The sequence below is a fragment of the Schistocerca americana genome, chromosome 2, assembly GCF_021461395.2.
Source record: "Schistocerca americana isolate TAMUIC-IGC-003095 chromosome 2, iqSchAmer2.1, whole genome shotgun sequence".
Classification (NCBI taxonomy): Eukaryota; Metazoa; Arthropoda; class Insecta; order Orthoptera; family Acrididae; genus Schistocerca; species Schistocerca americana.
In genome coordinates, this window is record NC_060120.1 from 366,668,099 (window position 1) to 366,689,793 (window position 21,695).

The 21,695-nt window shown below is 44.0% G+C and overlaps 1 protein-coding gene across 1 annotated transcript in view; it reads right to left on the reverse strand.

The window, feature by feature from the left end:
- Positions 1 to 435: 435 nt before the first annotated feature.
- Positions 436 to 21,695, reverse strand: part of LOC124594017 — a 66,098-nt gene continuing 44,838 nt past the window's right edge. Inside the window, exons 6-7 of the mRNA XM_047132369.1 lie at positions 745 to 1,323; positions 436 to 699 (exon numbers count right to left, since the gene is read on the reverse strand). Of these exons, the coding sequence (XP_046988325.1) occupies positions 544 to 699; positions 745 to 1,323 (735 nt within the window). The 3' untranslated portion in view covers positions 436 to 543. The remainder of the gene's footprint in view (positions 700 to 744; positions 1,324 to 21,695) is intronic.

Below are 21,695 nucleotides of genomic sequence, written 5' to 3' on the forward strand. Positions count from 1 at the left end.
TCAGGATTGTGAGATGAAGTATGTGGTCAAGTACGAAGAGTCTTTAAAATAAAATTTAAATCTTCATTGCAAAAAACAGATGACTAAGAAATTATCATTACCAAAAACATTTAATGTGTACCATCACTATAATAGCATGTGTAATGGAGTATTAAGGTGATAAATACAAGCTTGAGACTGAATACTGCTTCATTGTTACCGTTTGGTTGGCTGTGCTGCATGACGGTGGCATAGAGGCAATCTTTGCTAAGGGCTTAACGCTGCTGTTATACTTCTCTCTCTCTCTCTCTGTCTCTCTCCATCTATCTATCTATCTATCTGTCTTTCTCTCTCTGTCTTCTCCCTATCACTCAGTCTCGCTCTCTCTCACTAGGGACGGCCAGATCTGATTCTCTGATCAAGCAGGAAGGATGATCTCCTAGGAATGAAACTATATTATGAGTCAGCGCCTTTATTTACATGGCATAAATACACAGATGATCAGCGAATTCCAGGGCAAGAGTTTATGTAATAGTCATACGTCAGTGGATGTCTAAAAAAGGTTCAGCGGAGGTAAGCTCTACCGTACGGGTAGAGAGGGGCAGCGTAAGCAGCCCTGGCGAAGGGTGCGGCGGCGTAGGTGGCGTAGGCTGGAGCTGCGATGGCTGCCCTGGCGATGGGGGCGGCTGCGATGGCGGGGGCGGCGACGGCGGTCCTCACCACAGGGGCGGCGGCCACAGCAGGGGCGGCGATGGCTGTCCTAACCACAGGGGCGGCGGCCACAGCAGGGGCGGCGATGGCTGTCCTAACCACAGGGGCGGCGGCCACAGCTGGGGCGGCGATGGCAGCCCTGGCTACGGCGGGGGCGGCCACGGCCACAGGGGCGGGGGCGGCGACCGGCGGGTGGACTCCACCCTCCTTGTGAACGACGGCGTTGAAGCCGTTGACGGGGTCTGCGGTGTAGTCGACGGTGCGCACGGAGCCGTCAGGCTCGACCAGGCTGTAGCTGCCCTGGACGACGTCTCCGTCGCGGCTCTCCTGATGGGTCTTGGAGTCGCCGGTGAGGGCGTCGGACACGCTGTAGCCGTAGCTGTACTGCGGGTGCGGGTCGTACTCGGCGGCGGCCACGGCTGCGGGGGCGGCGGCAGCTACCGGCACTGCGGCGGCTCTCACGGCGGGGGCGGCGACGGCCACAGGGGCAGCGCGGACGGCGGGGGCGGCGACGACAGTCGGGGCGGCGTAAGCGGGAGCAGCATAGGCGCGGGCGGCGTACGGGGAGTACACCGCGGGGGCGTCCAGGTAGATGGCGCGAGCCACAGCCACTACCGCCGCGAAGATGATCACCTGGATGGAGAATAAGAATAAGTATCATTGTTGACAGAATAAGTATCATTGATGTCTCCTATAAACACTGGTTTGGGGTAACTAATCCGGCATATGGAATGAAACTTCTTTTACGTTGTGGCTACTAGAATACTCTGATCATATTATAGTTTCTATCACTGCTTGAATGTGCACTAGGAAAAAAAATGGCTCTGAGCACTATGGGACTCAACTGCTGAGGTCATTAGTCCCCTAGAACTTAGAACTAGTTAAACCTAACTAACCTAAGGACATCACACATATCCATGCCCGAGACAGGATTCGAACCTGCGACCGTAGCGGTCTCGCGGCTCCAGACTGCAGCGCCAGAACCGCGCGGCCACTTCGGCCGGCCGGGCACTAGGACATTTAAAAATGATCTACCTAGGGGATACTAGAGTGCGAGTGCCGCATTACTAGCAGTCATAGCTTTACATACGAAAAACATCACTAAGTAGTATGTGGCTGTGTCCAATCAATACATGGACTCCTCTTCGACGAAATATGTTAGCTGTGTGGCTAATGACGCTGTATGTCTTAGGAGGGGGAACGTGGAAATAGTGATAGAAGGGGACCACTCTGGATATTTTCCAACTAATTCCCTATAGTCACGGGCTTAAAAGTGAGCTCAGTTACTGGCTCTTTGTTTCCTGTGCAACGCCAGCTGAGATTTGATGAATATTTGATAGCATCTGGTGGTAGGATGACATCGATGCTCACCAATGAGCGTTCGTGACATTTATCGTCACTGAATGAAGTATTTTAAGCCCCTGGCATAAAATGTGATTGCTCTTAAGGAATGTAAGTTAACTGTATATACCAGGCGAGGTGGCGCATTAATTAAGACACTGGATTCGTGGTTCAAATCCCCGTCTTGTCCCAATATTAGTTTGTACTTCTCCTCTAATGACTTCGTAGCCCACGGAACGTTAAGCTCCTATGTTCTTTTTTCAACTCTTTGTAAAAGAAAGTAATAATCCTCGTAAACATGCATGTAGTGAGAGGGAGCGGATCTGGGTGGTAGAAACATGGAGGGCATCTCGAACCAATGACATGAAAGTGTTACTAGTTGCAGAATGATAGCAGAGTCCTCCATCCATCAACCCACGAAGCTGATGAAAATGGTACGCACTGAAACACAGAAAAAAAGCATGTCGACGAGGTGTTTATTACTGTCAGGTGAAGAATCAAAATTCTTGTCTCATAGCAAAAGTCCATTTTTTGTGAACATTTGTGAAGTTTTAGCTATAAAAATAGCCAAACGTGACACCTAAGGAAGGAGTGATAGTTTTGTTTGTGAATGGAAAGTGACGACAAAAGATAGGAATTGTTTTATTCTGTAAATGAAATAAGCTTAGATTCGTAGAGTATAGGTTTAGATAGTGAGACGAAAACATCGTCTGACTGAGTATTCTTTTCACAACTAACTGTAAGTTTTACAGCATTCATTCGTCAGATTTTAATGATAATTTATATGCTTCTAGTTCCCCTTTGTGTTCCATAATTTTAACAAGCAGGAAAGAAATCAGTGGTTGATAAATTTTGGGCTTCCTGCATTCCACATATTTGAAATTATAACCAGGAATTAAGCTAGTGATTTCGATCGAACATAGAACAAAGTCAGTTAAATGAAAGACAAATTAACAGACGCTCGGAACGTAAACCAATACACAGTACACGTGCCACCACAAGCTTCAATTTATTTTTGTCTTTTGTGGCTCTCATTCACTCTGTCGTCACTGATAAGCTAAAAAAAAGCCATTTCTTCGTAGTAAAGCTAAACGTAAAGTGATATAGGCGATGATGGTAACGCTCTATTTCTCTCGCGGTTTCAGGAACACTGATAATGAATCATGTTTCTCTTACAATGATATTGGCATTGAAACGTCCCCTTAGAAAAGTTTATGAATTACTGTGCTGATAAACCCCTTACGTTATTTGATTTTCGAACAGCTGAAAAAACTGAACGTACTCAGACATTTCTCTCTTTACTTATTCTGATCACCACCAAACTGACACACAATATTTTTTGCGCAACGCAATCTGACTTTCAACAATCCCTACAAAAGAATGGCCCTGACTAACAATGACTTATAACTTTCATGAATCACTTACCTCACAAAAATCTTCGTTACTCCAACTACTGCAATACAAACAGCGCCAATACTGGTAGCTAAATAAAAGATTCTAACTACTGAAGGCCGTAACTACTGATAGGCATAGTTAGCGAATGAAAGATTTTGATAGAGAACAAACAATGTATTTACCTTAATAGTGTTCAAAAGTCATAATACATATATCAGTTCATGACATACAGTCTTACAAATTTACTCTCTCTGATGGACACACGTCCAGATCATCCGCTCTCAAAACTCCGCCATCTCACTCCCCACATCCGCCACTGCTGGCGGCTCACCTCCAACTGCGCAACGCTACGCGCTGTTTACATCCAACTGCCCAACACTACAGTAGAGAATATTTCAACAATGCCAACCAGCCACAGACTGCACACAGCACAGTCAGTGATTTTCATATAGAGCGCTACGTGGCGTTATCAACATAAAAACCTTAACAGCCTACTTACAGTATCATTGTAAAATTGTTCGAGTACCATCCTGTTAGGTCCACTATGCTCCACTATGGGAAACAAAACTCCCTGCTATTTCATGTTCAAAACAGATTATTGCTTAGGTCAAAACAGAGTATTGCTTACGGCTGGAAACACCTCTGTTCTCAGACAACGAACAGTGGAGGTAAGTCCTAGCAACAGCTTCCCGAATTCGTAGAAAAAGAATACGCCTGTTTCCTCGAGACACAGAAGGTGGGTGCAGTGAAGAGACAAAGCGCGCGCTCGCCTACCTTGTAAGCCATGCTGCTGCCCGGATGCTTTGCGAACTGTGCTGGGCTCCCCTCGCCGACTGGCTTTTATAGCGCTCAGTGCGGGAACAGATGGCCGGGCACCCAAATTCTACATCATGCACCTGACACGTTACAGAATCGACTGTGCAGCAGCGCCGTAACTTCAAAGTCGAGCCAGATATCCTTCTGTGTTGTTCGTAACGTTGTCCATTGTGGGTGCTAGAGTCACTATAGGAGCTAGGAGTTCAGAACAAAGAAATGGCGCAAGTTTGGGCGCGTCTTTTTCACGAATGCATTACGAGACTAGTGCTTCAGACTCTTCAACAGCTGTTAGCTATCTTCCAGTAAGGTACGTTGGAAGTCGATTTTTGTCTTCCTCTGAGGGACGCTCGGGCAATAGCAATACATTGAAAATAAACACGGCCAAGGAATCTCCAAAAGGTAGAAATTATTGTACTTAATATCAATTTAGGAAGTCAATAACGTAGCAAAACTTTAGACTGTTTTGCACTTCTAAAACACCGCAAGACAGATTGTCCCGTTGGTTTTTCTAGCTTGTAAGGCATTCATTAACATTTTAAAAAATCAGTTTTATGTCTTCGTTTACTGTTTTTGTCTGCATGCTGAGTGAATAAGTTTTCGTAACACAATAATGGTTAAAGTCTAAAGTCTCTTTCTTTCTTCTGTCAAACCGAATAAATGTTGTAAAACTGACATCAAATAACTGTTTCAATAATTAAAAGTACGACATGCGTCGTCGTTCAGAATCTCGTTGATAAGTTTTGATAAACGGATCGCCGTACAAAGGGTTGTCATTTTTTTTTTGAGGTTCATATACTTATGACCCTTATTCGTCAGTTACGAGGTGCATTTGTAATGATATACAATGAACGACAGCTCTATGGCAGTTATTTTATTTTTTGTTTTGCCACTTCTATATTTTATATGTGTTAATGTGTCACATTTCTTTCAATTTATTTATATTTATGTGTGGTTAAAAAACAAAATAAAATTAGTAGTGTACTAATGATTTGTACGAGGCTCTTAGGCAGTTTTCTATGTTGTAGGAGGTTCTGTAAGAGGTTCTTATACCATTCGTATTTAAAATGGCAATAACTGAGTTAAGTCATGGAAGTATAATTAGACAGTGCCTTGTGTATTTCGTGTCTTTCAGCTTTGTTAGCTAGTGTGCAGCAAAAAGCGTATCCCATTTCTTCAAGAGTCTTGGAGCCGTCCTTGTAAATTTGGACGTAATTCGTGCAGCCGTGTTTCATAAGGGTAATTTTGCACTAACTGTCGATGAGGACATACAATATAAAATGATATCCGAGAAACTTGCTCGCTGTTTTACTGCTGAACTGCAAGTGACGTAGTTCGGATCGGATGCTGTTTGTTTTTAGAAGAGTCGTCTATAAACATGACTCTTGGTTTTGTGGCGCATAAGTACATGTAACAACCGTATCGTACTGACCATCACCCTGTTCGAATTTCTTTGTCTATGTAGTATGAAAGTCTTTGCTAACAACTGTTGTCATCCGTAGATTTTTTTTTTCTGCAACGCGTTAGTCGGTTATTTATCATTACGCTCAAAAATATTCACAGTACACAGTAGTGTAGCTTTCACAAGTTTTCTAGTAAATAAAACTGAGTGTCTCTGAACTATATGCTCCCGTAATCCATTACAGAACATATTAATTAGAGCTAGAAAGGGATCCCGTTTCCCATCAAGTGTGTAAGAGAGATCGAAGGGTCGAAGGATATTGTACGGCTTCATTAACTTTCAATGTGGCCTATTCGAAATGTGGATGCCATTATAATCTGTAGGTCAGATGTATTCTTAGGAAGCTGACTGAGGATTTATTAGGAAAAAAGAAGGGAGATGAGGGTTTCACGTCCCTTCTATGACGAATGAGGTAAAACAAAAGCTCTGTCTGAGGACGATTAGGAAAGAAAATCAGTCGTGCCCTTTCAAAGCAACAGTCCCGGCATCTGTCTTACGCGCTTTAGGGAACCACAGAAAAAGTAAATGCGAATCTTATCACTGTGCCGCTTCGCTCAGTATTTTTAATTGTTAAAAGTATAACTTATTTTGTCATTAACACATTTTTACCACTTAGGATGCAAGAGTATTATGACAACTCTGAAGCATATCTTCTTCTTGTTTTCGTTACCGCTTACCTTGTCTTAGGTGCCCGCTCCATTGTTCTTAAGTTTAGGCTGTTTTATTTTTTGTTTTATTTAACTTTGTGGTCTGATGCTCTTCTTGTCGCCACAGTCGTCAGTCATCTGGGGGAGCGAAGTCGTGTTCGCCTCCTGTCTGAGAATTTTGCGAACTTTGACTATGTGTCATCGTATCTTAAGTGTTAGAGCAACGTCCTGTCTGAGGCGGAAAGTGGAGACCAGTACAACATTTGCCTAAACGAGCGTGCGAAACCACCTCAAACCACAATAACGCTGGCTGGTGCTGTAGCCACTGTCGTCAATCCGCCGCGCGGATTCTATCCCGGTGTGGGTCACCTTGGCGTCCCGTAAGCACGCACACTGCACACTGCGCTACACGAGGAATTATTCTGAAGCACTTGTGTACTAAATGATTTCGACTGGTTTCCGGGCAGGTCAAAAGTCGGTGTAACATTACTAACTATTACATTCAAAGTCTGTCTATATACTTTAAGAAAAATAACGATGTACCGCGAACGAAATATGCGAATGGGATGGAAATCGGTAGAAGTGACGTGCATGTACAGACGAACAAATGATTAAAATTTCGGAGATATTCGATGATTCGTTCAAGAGAAAGAGCATTAGAAATTGAGCAAGTCAAAAACGCGTTAGTCTAGCTCTGGCCCTTATACAAGCAGTTATTCGGCTTGGCACTGATTGACAGAATTGTTGGATGTCCCTCTGAAGGCCGGCCGTTGTGGCCGAGCAGTTCTAGGCGCTTCAGTCTGGAACCGCGCTGCTGCTACGGTCGCAGGTTCGAATCCTGCCTCGGGCACGGATGTGTGTGATGTCCTTAGGTTAGCTACTTTCAAGTAGTTTCTAAGTCTAGGGGATTGATGACCTCAGATGTCAAGTCCCATAGTGTTTAGAGCCATTTGAACCATTTTTCCCCCTGAAGGATATCATGCAAAATCCCCAGCTGCCTCGAGAGCCCTGCCCCATAATACCCCATACCTTCTCAGTTGAGGAGAAATGAGCAAACATGCTGGCTAAGATATGGTTTGGCAAACGCGAAGACAAGCAATAGACACTCTCATCGTGTGCGGGCGAGAATTACCTTGCTGAAATGTAAACCTAGAATTGCTGCAAAACAGATAGTGGAATATCGTGAAATAACACTGTGTTGTAAGAGTAACTCAAGTAGAATTCAGTGATAAGTCCCGCTTCGAATTAAGCCCCGATGACCAACGAAGACATGTGTGAAGACGTCCCAGAAAGCGGTAGGATACGTAACGCATTGTCGCCCACCACACAGCCCGACAATCAAGAGTGGTGGTCTGGGGTGCCGTTTATTTTCATAACAGAACCTCTTTGGTAATCATCCGGGGCACCCTTACATCACAGCGCTACGTCAACGATAATCTACTCCCAGTTTTCTTGCTCTTCGTGGTAAACCATCATGGGCTTATACACTGGTGTCCAAAACTAAAGCAGCAAACAGAAATTTTGCAAAATTGCGTTTATTTTGCTACAAAACTGTAAAAACAGGGATAGTAAAATGAAAACGATCTAAAGAATACAGAACATAAATAACTGCAATATGCATAACGGTAGACAAAGATGTTTTTCGGTTTTTCCAACTTATAAGATTTGCACACACATCCCGACAACTGGTTGATCTGCTCAGTATAGAGTGTGACCGCCTCTGGCAGCAATACAGGCTTGACAACGATGTAGAATGCAGTGAATGATGTCATTAATCTCATGTTGAGGCAATAACACCCATTCTTCCTGCAGAGCTGATCTTAAGTCTTGGAGAGTGGCTGATGGGTGCTGACTTATGCAACCCGTCTCCCTAATGCGTCCCAGACACGCTCTATGGGATTCAAATCAGGAGAGCGAGTAAGCCACATCTTGCGTGCAATATTTTCCGTTTCCAAGAAAACGAGCATTATCGTCCATCGATACGAAATGCTGAGCGGTTGCTCCCGCGGAGGTTCGAGTCCTCCCTCGGGCATGGGTGTGTGTGTGTTTGTCCTTAGGACAATTTAGGTTAAGTAGTGTGTAAGCTTAGGGACTGATGAACTTAGCAGTTAAGTCCCATAAGATTTCACACACATTTTTTTGATACTAAATGTGGGCCAACAGCACCTCGTAAAACCCCCCATGAGGTCCTAAGATCTCGTCCCGATATCTGAGAGCAGTTAAACCTTGCCGAGTCACCTGTACAGTTTCATGAATAGGTGTTCGAGTGGTAAAAATAATCCCTGCCCATAACGTTAGGGATGCTCCTCTATATCGGTCTCTTTCCATAGCGTTTGAGTCCACAAATAGTGTTCCATGTTCCCTCGAGATACGAATCCGTGAAGAATCACTCTCCAGCCCGAATCGGGTCTCAAGAACAATGCCCACAGTTCGACCGTGCAGGTGTCATGTTGACGACTCCACGCTACACGTTCCCTTCTGTGAAGACGCGTCAGAGATACACATACAACAGGTCTCCCACAACAAAGGCTACTCTGCCAAAGCCTTCTTTCACCGTTTGCCTCGATACAGCACATCCAGTGCATGTTGCCAGGTGAGATGCCAGTTGCCGTGCTGTACTAAGGCGGTACTGTCGTGCTCTTGCAGCCAAATAACGGTCCTCCCTTTCTAGTGACACACGTGGTGGACCCTGCTCTGGTTTCTTGGATACAGTTTCTATCTTTACAAACTGTCGCCACATCCGCGAAACAACAAAGTGGTTCACTTAAGCCGTCGGGTCACATCAGTTTGCGTCTCTCCTGCTTCCATTCTTCCTATGGCTCTCCACTGCAGAGACACTGGTAGACGTCTTCTTTGTACCATAATGCACCGTCTGTGACTGCGTCTACAGCGATTGTGGATGTAGAACTACCCGGCGAAGACTACCTCGTTTTAGAGATACTGTGACGTCATCGCTGGCGTGGGTGTCCGTTGACTGGAATGCCATCTTCCGTGTAGAACACGATTGTACGGATATCTGTTGAGAGTTTGTATGATTATATCGTGAAGTGGACACAGGACTGGGAAATTGCGATTTGTTCAAAATGGCTCTGAGTACTATGGGACTTAACTGCTGTGGTCATCAGTCCCCCAGAACTTAGAACAACTTAAACGTAACTAACCTAAGGACACCACATACATCCATGCCCGAGGCAGGATTCGAACCTGCGACCGTAGCAGTCGCGCGGTTCCAGACAGTAGCGCCTAGAACCGCTCGGCCACTCCGGACGCCTGCGGTTTGTTGCTTTAATTTTGTTCACCAGTGTATTTCAGCAACATAATGCCGCCCGCACATGGTGAAAGTTTCTCCTACTTGTCTTCGTGCTTGCTAAACCCTACCTTGGCTAGCAAGGTCGCCGCATCTCTCTCCGACTGAGAAAGTCTGGAGTATCTTGGGCAGGGTCCTCTACCAACTCGGGATTTTGACGATACAAATCGCCAACTTGCACGACAATCCTCATCACGACATCCAACAACACTATCAATCAAAGCCAAGCCGAATAACTGCTTGTGTAAGGGCCAGAGGTGGACCAACGCGCCGGCCTGTGTGGCCGTGCGGTTCTAGGCGCTACAGTCTGGAACCGAGCAACCTCTACGGTCACAGGTTCGAATCCTGCCTTGGGCATGGATGTGTGTAATGTCCTTAGGTTAGTTAGGTTTAATTAGTTCTAAGTTCTAGGCGACTGATGGCCTCAGAAGTTAAGTCGCATAGTGCTGAGAGCCATTTGAACCATTTGGACCAACGCGTTGTTCTCAAGTTGTGAAGCATTTTCTCTTGAATAAATCAGCCATTTTTTCTGAAATTGTGGTCATTTGTTTGTCTGTACATGTACATCAAATGTGCCGATTGCTGAACTATTCGCATAGTTCCTTCGTGGTGCGTCGTTTATCTCTGTCTTTTTCTTTTTTTTTTTCAGAGTGTACAAGGTTTACTAGTGGTGTATGTTTCTCAATATTTCTACGGTCATATCGAAAACGCTGCACGTTTTAATTCCTGTCTGTGTCTGTGTGAGTTCCATGACGCGAGTTGTAGGCCGCTACCGTAGTAAATAAACAAGGTAGTTTTGTTAGCATTCAAACATTTTTTACACTGATTGCAGTCCGCAGCGCCAACTGCATCTAGACGCGTGGAGAACAAATCATAAATAATTACTGCATTCTATAACTGGAGAAATACACTCCTGGAAATTGAAATAAGAACACCATGAATTCATTGTCCCAGGAAGGGGAAACTTTATTGACACATTCCTGGGGTCAGATACATCACATGATCACACTGACAGAACCACAGGCACATAGACAGGCAACAGAGCATGCACAATGTCGGCACTAGTACAGTGTATATCCACCTTTCGCAGCAGTGCGGGCTGCTATTCTCCCATGGAGACGATCGTAGAGATGCTGGATGTAGTCCTGTGGAACGGCTTGCCATGCCATTTCCACCTGGCGCCTCAGTTGGACCAGCGTTCGTGCTGGACGTGCAGACCGCGTGAGACGACGCTTCATCCAGTCCCAAACATGCTCAATGGGGGACAGATCCGGAGATCTTGCTAACCAGGGTAGTTGACTTACACCTTCTAGAGCACGTTGGGTGGCACGAGATACATGCGGACGTGCATTGTCCTGTTGGAACAGCAAGTTCCCTTGCCGGTCTAGGAATGGTAGAACGATGGGTTCGATGACGGTTTGGATGTACCGTGCACTATTCAGTGTCCCCTCGACGATCACCAGTGGTGTACAGCCAGTGTAGGAGATCGCTCCCCACACCGTGATGCCGGGTGTTGGCCCTGTGTGCCTCGGTCGTATGCAGTCCTGATTGTGGCGCTCACTGCACGGCGCCAAACACGCATACGACCATCATTGGCACCAAGGCAGAAGCGACTCTCATCGCTGAAGACGACACGTCTCCATTCGTCCCTCCATTCACGCCTGTCGCGACACCACTGGAGGCGGGCTGCACGATGTTGGGGCGTGAGCGGAAGACGGCCTAACGGTGTGCGGGACCGTAGCCCAGCTTCATTGAGACGGTTGCGAATGGTCCTCGCCGATACCCCAGGAGCAACAGTGTACCTAATTTGCTGGGAAGTGGCGGTGCGGTCCCTTACGGCACTGCGTAGGATCCTACGGTCTTGGCGTGCATCCGTGCGTCGCTGCGGTCCGGTCCCAGGTCGACGGGCACGTGCACCTTACGCCGACCACTGGCGACAACATCGATGTACTGTGGAGACCTCACGCCCCACGTGTTGAGCAATTTGGCGGTACGTCCACCCGGCCTCCCGCATGCCCACTATACGCCCTCGCTCAAAGTCCGTCAACTGCACATACGGTTCACGTCCACGCTGTCGCGGCATGCTACCAGTGTTAAAGACTGCGATGGAGCTCCGTATGCCACGGCAAACTGGCTGACACTGACGGCGGCGGTGCACAAATGCTGCGCAGCTAGCGCCATTCGACGGCCAACACCGCGGTTCCTGGTGTGTCCGCTGTGCCGTGCGTGTGATCATTGCTTGTACAGCCCTCTCGCAGTGTCCGGAGCAAGTATGGTGGGTCTGACACACCGGTGTCAATGTGTTCTTTTTTCCATTTCCAGGAGTGTATATAGCTTTATTAGGTACCTCGTGCCCAAGACAGCAACGTAGTAGGACGGTATATGTGTCTCACATGCAATCAAAGAGGCCACTAACTTCACAACTCTTCCTGGTTTTCTAGCAGCTCTTCGCGTGAATAACGCTTATGTTCAAATGTGTGTGAATTCCCAAGAGACCAAACTGCTGAAGTCAACTAGACTTACACACTACTTAAACTAACTTGAACTAACTTATGCTAAGAACAACACACACATCCATGCCCGAGGGAGGACTCGACCTCCGGTGGGAGGGGCCGCGCAATCCGTGACATGGCGCCTTTAATTGTGCGGCCACTGCGAGCGCCAGCTCCGTGTGGCAGTAACGCTAATCACATTTCTTTAGTTCCATATATATTTCTTTGGCTTTGTATTCACTTACTTATTTGATAGAGCTGTGAGAACGTTATATACGTCCTACAATTCTGTAGCAAGACACTGCAGTCATACAGATCCATCTTTTTGTGTTTAATTATACACGGTTGAGTCACATTAATGTGACCAGCGCCTATATTCGACGTCAGTGTGCAATAACTACTCAGAACGGCAGGTGGAAGCACAGTGAATGGTATATAAAGCGTGTCGTGGCGGTGGAGGCGGGCAGGCGCGGGGAGGGGGGGGGGGTTGTGGTAAACGGTGCAATCATTGTCACAGTGCAGCAATGCAGAAACGGAGCAATTTATCTGACGTTCAGTAGCCCATGATCATTGGTTCTCGAGCCGTGGGTGAAATGATTTCTGAAATGGCTCAGTATGCAAATTGTTCGAGTGCCATAGTGGTTAAAGTACATCGGACACGCCCAAATGGCGCTATCCAAATCCGGCGGCGAGGCAACTGAGGAGCACCATGAGCTGCAAATATCAGAGTGAACGATGGCTGCGGAGATGTGTACTGGTGAATAGACGTGCAACTGCTGAATTATGTTTAAAGCCGGCGGCAGGCATAAAACATCATCCGAAATTGTACTGAATGCTTTCTCATAAAATTATTTTGAACAATTAGATCATGAGTCCTCTCGAAGCGTAAATCGTTGCGAAAGCATACTTGACCTTTTAGCAACAAATAATCCTGGACAAATAGTGAGTGTTGTTACGAATACAGGGATTAGCGACCACAAGGCAGTTGCTGCTAGGCTGAATGCCGTAACACCTACAACCATCAAAAAGAAACGCAAAGCACATCTATTTAAAAAAAGCTGATAAAAATGCTCTTAATGCCTTTTTAAGAGACAGTCTTCCCTCCTTCCGATCTGATCATGTAAATGTAGAAAAGTTGAGTTTTGCAGAAGTTCGAAATATAGCGCGTATTCAATGCGAGATGCTTTTAATAATTTCCACAGCGAAATTCTGACTCGAAATCTGGCAGAAAACCCAAAGAGATTCTGGTCATACATGAAGCACACCAGTGACAAGACGCAATCAATACCTTCACTGCGTGATAACAACGCTGAAGTCACTGATGATGCTACTAAAGCAGAGTTATTAAACACGGTTTTCTGAAACTCCTTCACCAAAGAAGACGAAGTAAATATTCCTGAATTCCATTCAAGGACAACTGCCGAGATGAGAAACATAGAAGTAGATATCCTCGGTGTAACAAAGCAGCTTAAATCACTTAATAAAGGCAAGGCCACCGATCCAGATTGTATACCAGTCCGGTTCCTCTCAGAGTAAATAATTCCATATTTAGCAATTATACACAACCACTCGCTCACAGAAAGATCCGTACCTAAAGACTGGAAAAGTCACACCAATATCCAAAAAGGAAAGTAGGAGTAATCCGCTGAATTACAGGCCTATATTACTAACATCGATTTGCAATAGGGTTTTAGAACATACACTGTATTCGAATATTAGGAAGTACCTCGAAGAAAACGATTTATTGACATATAGTCAGCACGGATTCAGAAAATATCGTTCTTGTGAAACACAACTAGCTCTTTATTCTCATGAAGTAATAAGTGCTATCGACAGGGGATGTCAAATTGATTCCATATTTTTAGATTTCCAGAAGGCTTTCGACACCGTCCCTCACAAGCGTCTTCTAACCAAACTGCATGCCTACGGAGTATCACCTCAGCTGTGCGACTGGATTCGTGATTTCCTGTCACAGTTCGTAGTAATAGACGAAAAGTCATCGAGTGAAACAGAAGTAATATCCGGCGTTCCCCAAGAAATTACAATTACAAATAACCTAAATTGGAACGATCACATAGATAATATTGTGGATAGAGCAAACCAAAGACTGCGATTCATTGGCAGAACACTTAGAAGGTGCAACAGGTCTACTAAAGAGACTGCTTACACCAGGCTTGTCCGCCCTATTCTGGAGTACAGCTGTGCGGTGTGGGATCCGCATCAGGTGGGACTGACGAATGACATCGAAAAAGTACAAAGAAGGCAGCTCGTTTTGTATTATCGCGAAATAGGGGAGATAGTTTCACAGACATGATACGTGAGTTGGAGTGCCAATCATTAAAACAAAGGCGTTTTTCGTTGCGACGAGATCTTCTCATGAAATTTCAATCACCAGTTTTCTCCTCCGATTGCGAAAACATTCTGTTGGCACCCACCTACGTAGGGAGAAATGATCATCACGATAAAATAAGAGAAATCAGGGCTCGCATAGAAAAATTTAAGTGCTCGTTTTTCCCGCGTGCCGTTCGAGAGTGGAACGGTAGAGAGATAGCTTGTAGGTGGTTCATTTAACCCAGGCACTTTATTGTGAACAGCAGAGTAATCACGTAGATGTAGATGGAGATGAAAACTGATCGCCCAGGTAAACCAAGGGGTAACAACACTGTCTCCTCGACGACTGTTCAGTGAACGTTCCTGCGTATGGGTGTCCACAGCAGGTGTCTGGTTCTCGCAGCATTGCTGACTGCTGTTCATCGGAGACGAAGGTTGAAATTTGCACGCAAGTATCGAAACTGTCAGTCCACAGGGCAGCAGTTGGTGGCCTTTTCATATGAATCACAGTTTATGCTCCATCGGACCGACGGCCGTTGGCGTGTACGTCGTTAAACGTCTGAAAGCGAACACCCTGCGACAGTTGTCGGAAGACACTAGGCCACAGGAGGGAGCGTTGTGCTCTGGGGAATACAGGGTGATTCAAAAAGAATACCACAACTTTAAAAATGTGTATTTAATGAAAGAAACATAATATAACCTTCTGTTATACATCATTACAAAGAGTATTTAAAAAGGCTTTTTTTCACTCAAAAACAAGTTCAGAGATGTTCAATATGGCCCCCTCCAGACACTCGAGCAATATCAACCCGATACTCCAACTCGTTCCACACTCTCTGTAGCATATCAGGCGTAACAGTTTGGATAGCTGCTGTTATTTCTCGTTTCAAATCATCAATGGTGGCTGGGAGAGGTGGCCGAAACACCATATCCTTAGCATACCCCCATAAGAAAAAATCGCAGGGGGTAAGATCAGGGCTTCTTGGAGGCCAGTGATGAAGTGCTCTGTCACGGGCTGCCTGGCGGCCGATCCATCGCCTCGGGTAGTTGACGTTCAGGTAGTTACGGACAGATAAGTGCCAATGTGGTGGCGCTCCATCCTGCTGAAATATGAATTGTTGTGCTTCTTGTTCGAGCTGAGGGAACAGCCAATTCTCTAACATCTCCAGATACTGTAGCCCAGTTACAGTAGCACCTTCGAAGAAAAAGGGACCAAAAACCTTATTGGTTGAAATGGCACAGAAAACTGTTTATACCAACGTTTAATACACCACCTATCAGGAGGTTTAACACCATACTTCGTTCGAAATGCACGCTGAACAACTGTCGTCGATTCACTTCTGCCGTACTCAATAAGACAAAAAGCTTTCTGTTGAGCGGTCGCCATCTTAGCATCAACTGACGCTGACGCCTAGTCAACAGCGCCTCAAGCGAACAAATGTACAACTAAATGAAACTTTATAGCTCCCTTAATTCGCCGACAGATAGTGCTTAGCTCTGCCTTTTGTCGTTGCAGAGTTTTAAATTCCTAAAGTTGTGGTATTCTTTTTGAATCACCCTGTATATTGGTGTCACTCGTTGGGTGATCTCATCATTCTGGAAGGCACACTGCATCAACACAGGTAAGCGTCTATCCGTGGGGATTATATTCAAGCTTATGAAAGGTGGTCACATTAATATGGCTGGACAGTGTAGATAACCCTGTTTGAATGACTGCTGCTGTCGCTGGTTTCATCTGAACTCTAATTCTCTTACCCTTACCATTTATATTCTTTCTAAGATGGGCGCTGTACGGATACATCTATCTGCCGGTGCTTTTAGGGTGTAAACAGCTGCTACTTTTATCGAAAAATTAAATAAATTGCTCAAGTTCCGTTCTGCTATTTATTTCCACACGCAAAATTATTCTTAGAAGAGGTTGGTAGTCTCTGAACTGATTGTTCACTCCATGATTTGCAGCTTTACTGAGCTACTCTCTCCAGTATGTGAAAATATTGTCTGTACCACGTCAACGACCACTTGAAATCATGTGTTCGATTCAGCAGAAAGACGTTTGTCATGTGATCCATATTCTCTTGCTACGTGATAGTTGTTATAGTTGAATTTACATTTCTCAATAAGCTATTTGACTTCCTGATGTTCACATGCATTGTGTTTCAAAATATTTGCGACAAACGTCGAGGAGTAATAAATCACCTCGTGGGGAACAACTTCTGTTCGAGACAAAATATTCGCTGACATTTCCCAGCGGTACTAGGTGTCCTATAGTATTCGTCGATCCTGGGACGACGACATTTCACAGAAGTAGTAGGATCCACTAACCAGCTGCGCAACATACTACCTACTTCAGTAAACTGATAGTTTATTTTGAACAAGAAAAAGGTAAGAATGACTGCCTCTAAGCGGAGGAAGACGTTTTAGAAACGAATAAGGAACTCCAATTTTGTGCGGCCTACCGCATTCCACACGGAACAAATGACTTGAGTGACAGGAAACAGACAATGCGCCACAGAGTGCCTATGCGCTGCCACCTCTCAGTAGATCAGTCAACTAAGTCCAGGAATGATCGCATAGGGGGAAAAATACTGTAGTCGCTAACTTTGTTGCTTTGGTAGGAATGAGTGACATGAACAAAAACTAAAAACCGCCACCGGTGGGATGTGAGCGTGGGGAGGGAGGGCGGTTTAAGGTCACAAGATTCAGAAAACTATGGGTTTCGGATTCTAGATGTAGATAACCGAATAATTCTTTCAATAAATGCAGAAGTACGACTATTAACAAGAGCATCAGACGTTCTTCGCTCATGAGCAGTACCTGCTTTAGGGGTTAAAATTGACATCACACCAGGTCGACTAAATCAAGGAACATTTAGAATACACCTGCTCAGAAATTTGTGGAGCAAACCGCAGATTTATACCAATTGAAATTGAAAGAACTTCAGTAAATTTATTTATCAAGTGATTATCTAAGATAATCTAAGGAGTTAGTTAAAATGTATAACATTAGAGTGTCAATCTAAAATAACTATGGTCGTATTATTATTAATTACAATAATTGTAGGTTATGCCGTAAGTTATATATTATTTATTGCCTATACAAACCGAAACATACTTCATGGACATTTAATTGAAACCATCTGAACAGCATTACCAGTAATTACCCTAATTTTTATTGCTCTCCCATACAAATGATCGCATAGGAGGGAAAATACTGTTGTCGCTAACTTTGTTACTTTGGTAGGAAAGAGTGACATCAACAACAACTAAAAATCGCCACCGGCGGGATGTGACCGCGGGGAGGGAGGGCGGGTTAAGGTCACATTTGTATGTTTTTTTTGGATAACTCGCAAACCGCTGCTTATAGAAAAAGCGTTTCCAAGTTCGAAATTGAACTACATTTAAATTTCGTGTAAGAAATGTCATATTCATTTTTGTCAAGGACTTATAATTTCCCTGTTACAGGGGATAGAAAAATTGCAGATTATCAAAAATAATGTTTTAATCGTATAAAATTAATGTTACCCGTTAAATGAAGTGGGTTAAGAACAAATGTGTGTACTCAAAAATGGTTCAAATGGCTCTGAGCACTATGGGACTTAACATCTGAGGTCATCAGTCCCCTAGAACTTAGAACTACGTAAACCTAACTAACCTAAGGACATCACACACAACCATCCCCGGGGCAGGATTCGAACCTCCGACCGTAGCGGTCGCGCGGTTCCAGACTGAAGCGCATAGAACCGCTCGGCCACTGTGTGTACCCTTCTCATTGTTTATAGGAACGTATTATACTTAAAAGCTCACTTAATAACTTGAAATAAGTACTCATTTAATAAGCTGAAAATAACTCCACTGTATAAACATGAGCTCAGTCATTTGGTCTATTCACATACGAGAATTGGTCATGAAATGCTAGAGAGGTATAGCTTCTCTGCAAAATAAAAGGCAAGCAGCACTCGCATTGAAGAAAATCTCCTTCCCTGAACGGATGTTAGAGTTGCCGTACGGGGAGACTAAGAATCAGTCTCTCTCCCTAGCAGTGTACAACAGTGGGCAGAGATTTACGTAGAGTCTGTCCATACGCGTTTCTTGTGTTCGTATTATTAGTAACTCGTATCTGTACTCCACCTAGTGTTAACGCACTCTGTGGAAAATACACAACATCCGGCCATGTCTAACCATTGTATCGTCAGTGATTCCTAAGGCGCCCTGCAGAGGGTGGCTGTAACTTCGTGGAACGCCCTGTAGTTGCTTCGTGTGACATATTAAGTTAGGTCGAGTGGAGAATACCTGCTCACTTTGCAGTTTGCAGATATTTGAAGCAGGGAACTGCATGACCACACTCTGACGACCTACCTTTCCTGGCAATTCATGGTCCAACTGCCCTGCCCTCTCCACGCAGTCAGACCCGAGAGCACAGTTTATCTTTTAACACGGGTCTGTAACACTTAGACGTGATACACACATTTAATTTTGTATTAGTCCACTTATTGAGCAATAAACTCTAATTTTATACCACTACAACCCTATTTTTATTGATCTGTGATTTTTCCACCCCGTGCCACGCGCAAACGAGTAGACCTACAGAAAAAATGAATACGATCATTTTTGTAGAAAATATTATGTAGTTTATTTTTGTACTGGGAAACATTTTCGTTGGAAGTCGTGGTTTTTGAGCTATTCAGTAAAAACATACAAAACGGGCCCTTAAACGTTGACCCCCCCCCCCCCACCCCCGCCCATACACTCACGCTCACACCCCAACTGCGGGGCATTTTATTATCTTGTACATGACACTTCCTCCTACCATTGTACAAAAATTTGCAATTACAGGAATTTTCTCCTGAGTTCATTTGTCTTTTTTCACTTTTCTGCTGTTTTCATTTCATAATGTTGCAGCAGAACACTGAAAAAGATAGATGAACTCGTAGCACAAATATAAGACTTACACATCCCAGAGCTGGGTGTTGTGTGCTGTCCTTAGGTTAGTTAGGTTTAAGTAGTTCTAAGTTCTAGGGGACTTATGACCACAGCAGTTGAGTCCCATAGTGCTCAGAGCCATTTGAACCATACACATCCCAGAAACCTCATCACTCATCTTTTTCGACATAGAGAACATGTACACCTCCGTACTCACTGCAGGCACAATAAAACTAATTGAAGAAAACTAACAGACGTACAACAAACTACCTGCAGACAATATTAATGAAATAACTAAAACCCTTGAAGCAATCACATCCCAAAATTACTTCAAATTTGAAAAGGAATTTTATTTACAAGAAGATGGGCTTCCAGTGGGATCCCCAATATCAGGAACACTGGAAAACATGTTCTGTCTTTAATTGCATAGACTGAACATACTTCCATGAGCTATCTATCTACGGGTGGCAAGAGACCGCGACAGGACAGGTGTTTCGCATATTTTGTGTATAAAGATACTGCTCATCGGGACATTTCATGTGCTTTCACGTCGCTAAAAATTGCTGTCGACGTGGAACAACGATTGGGATGGATTTCATGACGAGCAAGAATATGAGCGCAAATGTTAACCAGTAGTATCAAAAAGGGCGGAAGTGTCAGACCATTGCAGAAGCCAAGAAGTTGTGGTGTTGCTCCTAACTTACCAGTCAGCTCCTCTAACGAGTGAAACGAAGGAAACAAACCGTCTTCCGTGTGGGCTCGGAAACAACGCGTTTGATTGTGAATCGAGCAGTGAATGATGCGCTGATTAATTAAGGGAATATGAGTGACCTGGAACGACCGTACCACAGTAGTAATAGCGGAAAGAAGCCAAATTTTACTCGACGAATAAAATGTTTTGTGCAGTTAATTAAGCAAACAAATAACTGATGTGAATTCATAGTGTTACCAAGTCTCTAGCACAGGTTTTCCCAAATTGTGTCCCGCGTAACACTGGTGTTCCGCAGGAAGTGAATAAGAGCTCTGCGAAAACTATTAATAACGTGCCGATTTTTTCCGACATTTTGACGATACTAATTGTTTTTAAAGATTTTATTATGATTTCTGCGTTATTAGTTATAATTTGAAATTGAATTAATCAGAAGCTAAAACAATTTTTTCAAATTTTTTAAAATTTTCTTAACCTTTAAAATAAACAAGCAGTTCGTTCAGATCACAGATGCAGTACCAGGATTCTCAGACTATTCAGTCAGAGAAAAAGTGAGGGAACCCCTGCCCCACCTTACAATAGAGAAAATCATGAAGATACTTCAGACCTCATGAACGGTAAATGTTACTATCTGTATTAGGTGCACTTAGTATTCCTGTATGTACGTCTGCTCTCAGTACAATTTACTCGCCAAAAAGACACTTAGGAAGGGGTCCAGTGCGGTGGACACTAACAACCCGATGTAGACGTTAGAATTCAGAAGAATGTCAGAAGAGTGACAGAACGGAGACCTTGCTAGGACTCATTAAAGGAACCTGTCTCAGCAAGAAAACACGATTTTACGGCGTTTGACACTAGTTTCTACTAATACAAGATAACATTAGAATCCAGTAAGCTGCCTCACAGCTTAAAATCCAGCAATGACAAATTTTTGAACCTAGATTTAAATGCTTTTAAGAACAACACCCCCAATAAAGCTGCCCTAATTAACGGTGCATGACATGCTTTGAAAACACAGATAATAATCTAACATTGCTTCGTAAACTAAAAAATGGACACAAATTGCACCTCTATGAAGAATTTGAAATTTTTATTCACAAGTGAAAATAGACAGAACACGCTCAATGACAAAGTTGAGAAAGTGGCAGAGAAGGTTTTTATAAGCTTCTCAAGCATACTAGACGATACACAATAACTTTTGTAACTATATATTTTTGAATGTCCTAAATCATAAATCACTCCCAAATTCCCAAACCGAAGTAAATAAATTTCATATTCTTATTTTTTGCGACAGTCGTTTTCTTAAGATAAAAGGTAGGAAAGAATTAAACACTTATATATTTGTTACTGGTGCCTTTGACTCTCAATATATGCTAGTAATGAGTACCCTTTGAGGTACAAGGCACTGTATGTCTACATCTGTACAATCTCTGGGCTGTTGATTTTCTTGTTTCGTGCATTTGTGACATCTAAAGTTGAAAATCTATATTCATGACGAATCTCAAGGTTTTAGTAGCGAAATGATACTCAAAAGAGACAATTGGCTACGTCCAGCAAACAAAAATGTGATGTAATCCATTTATCCACTT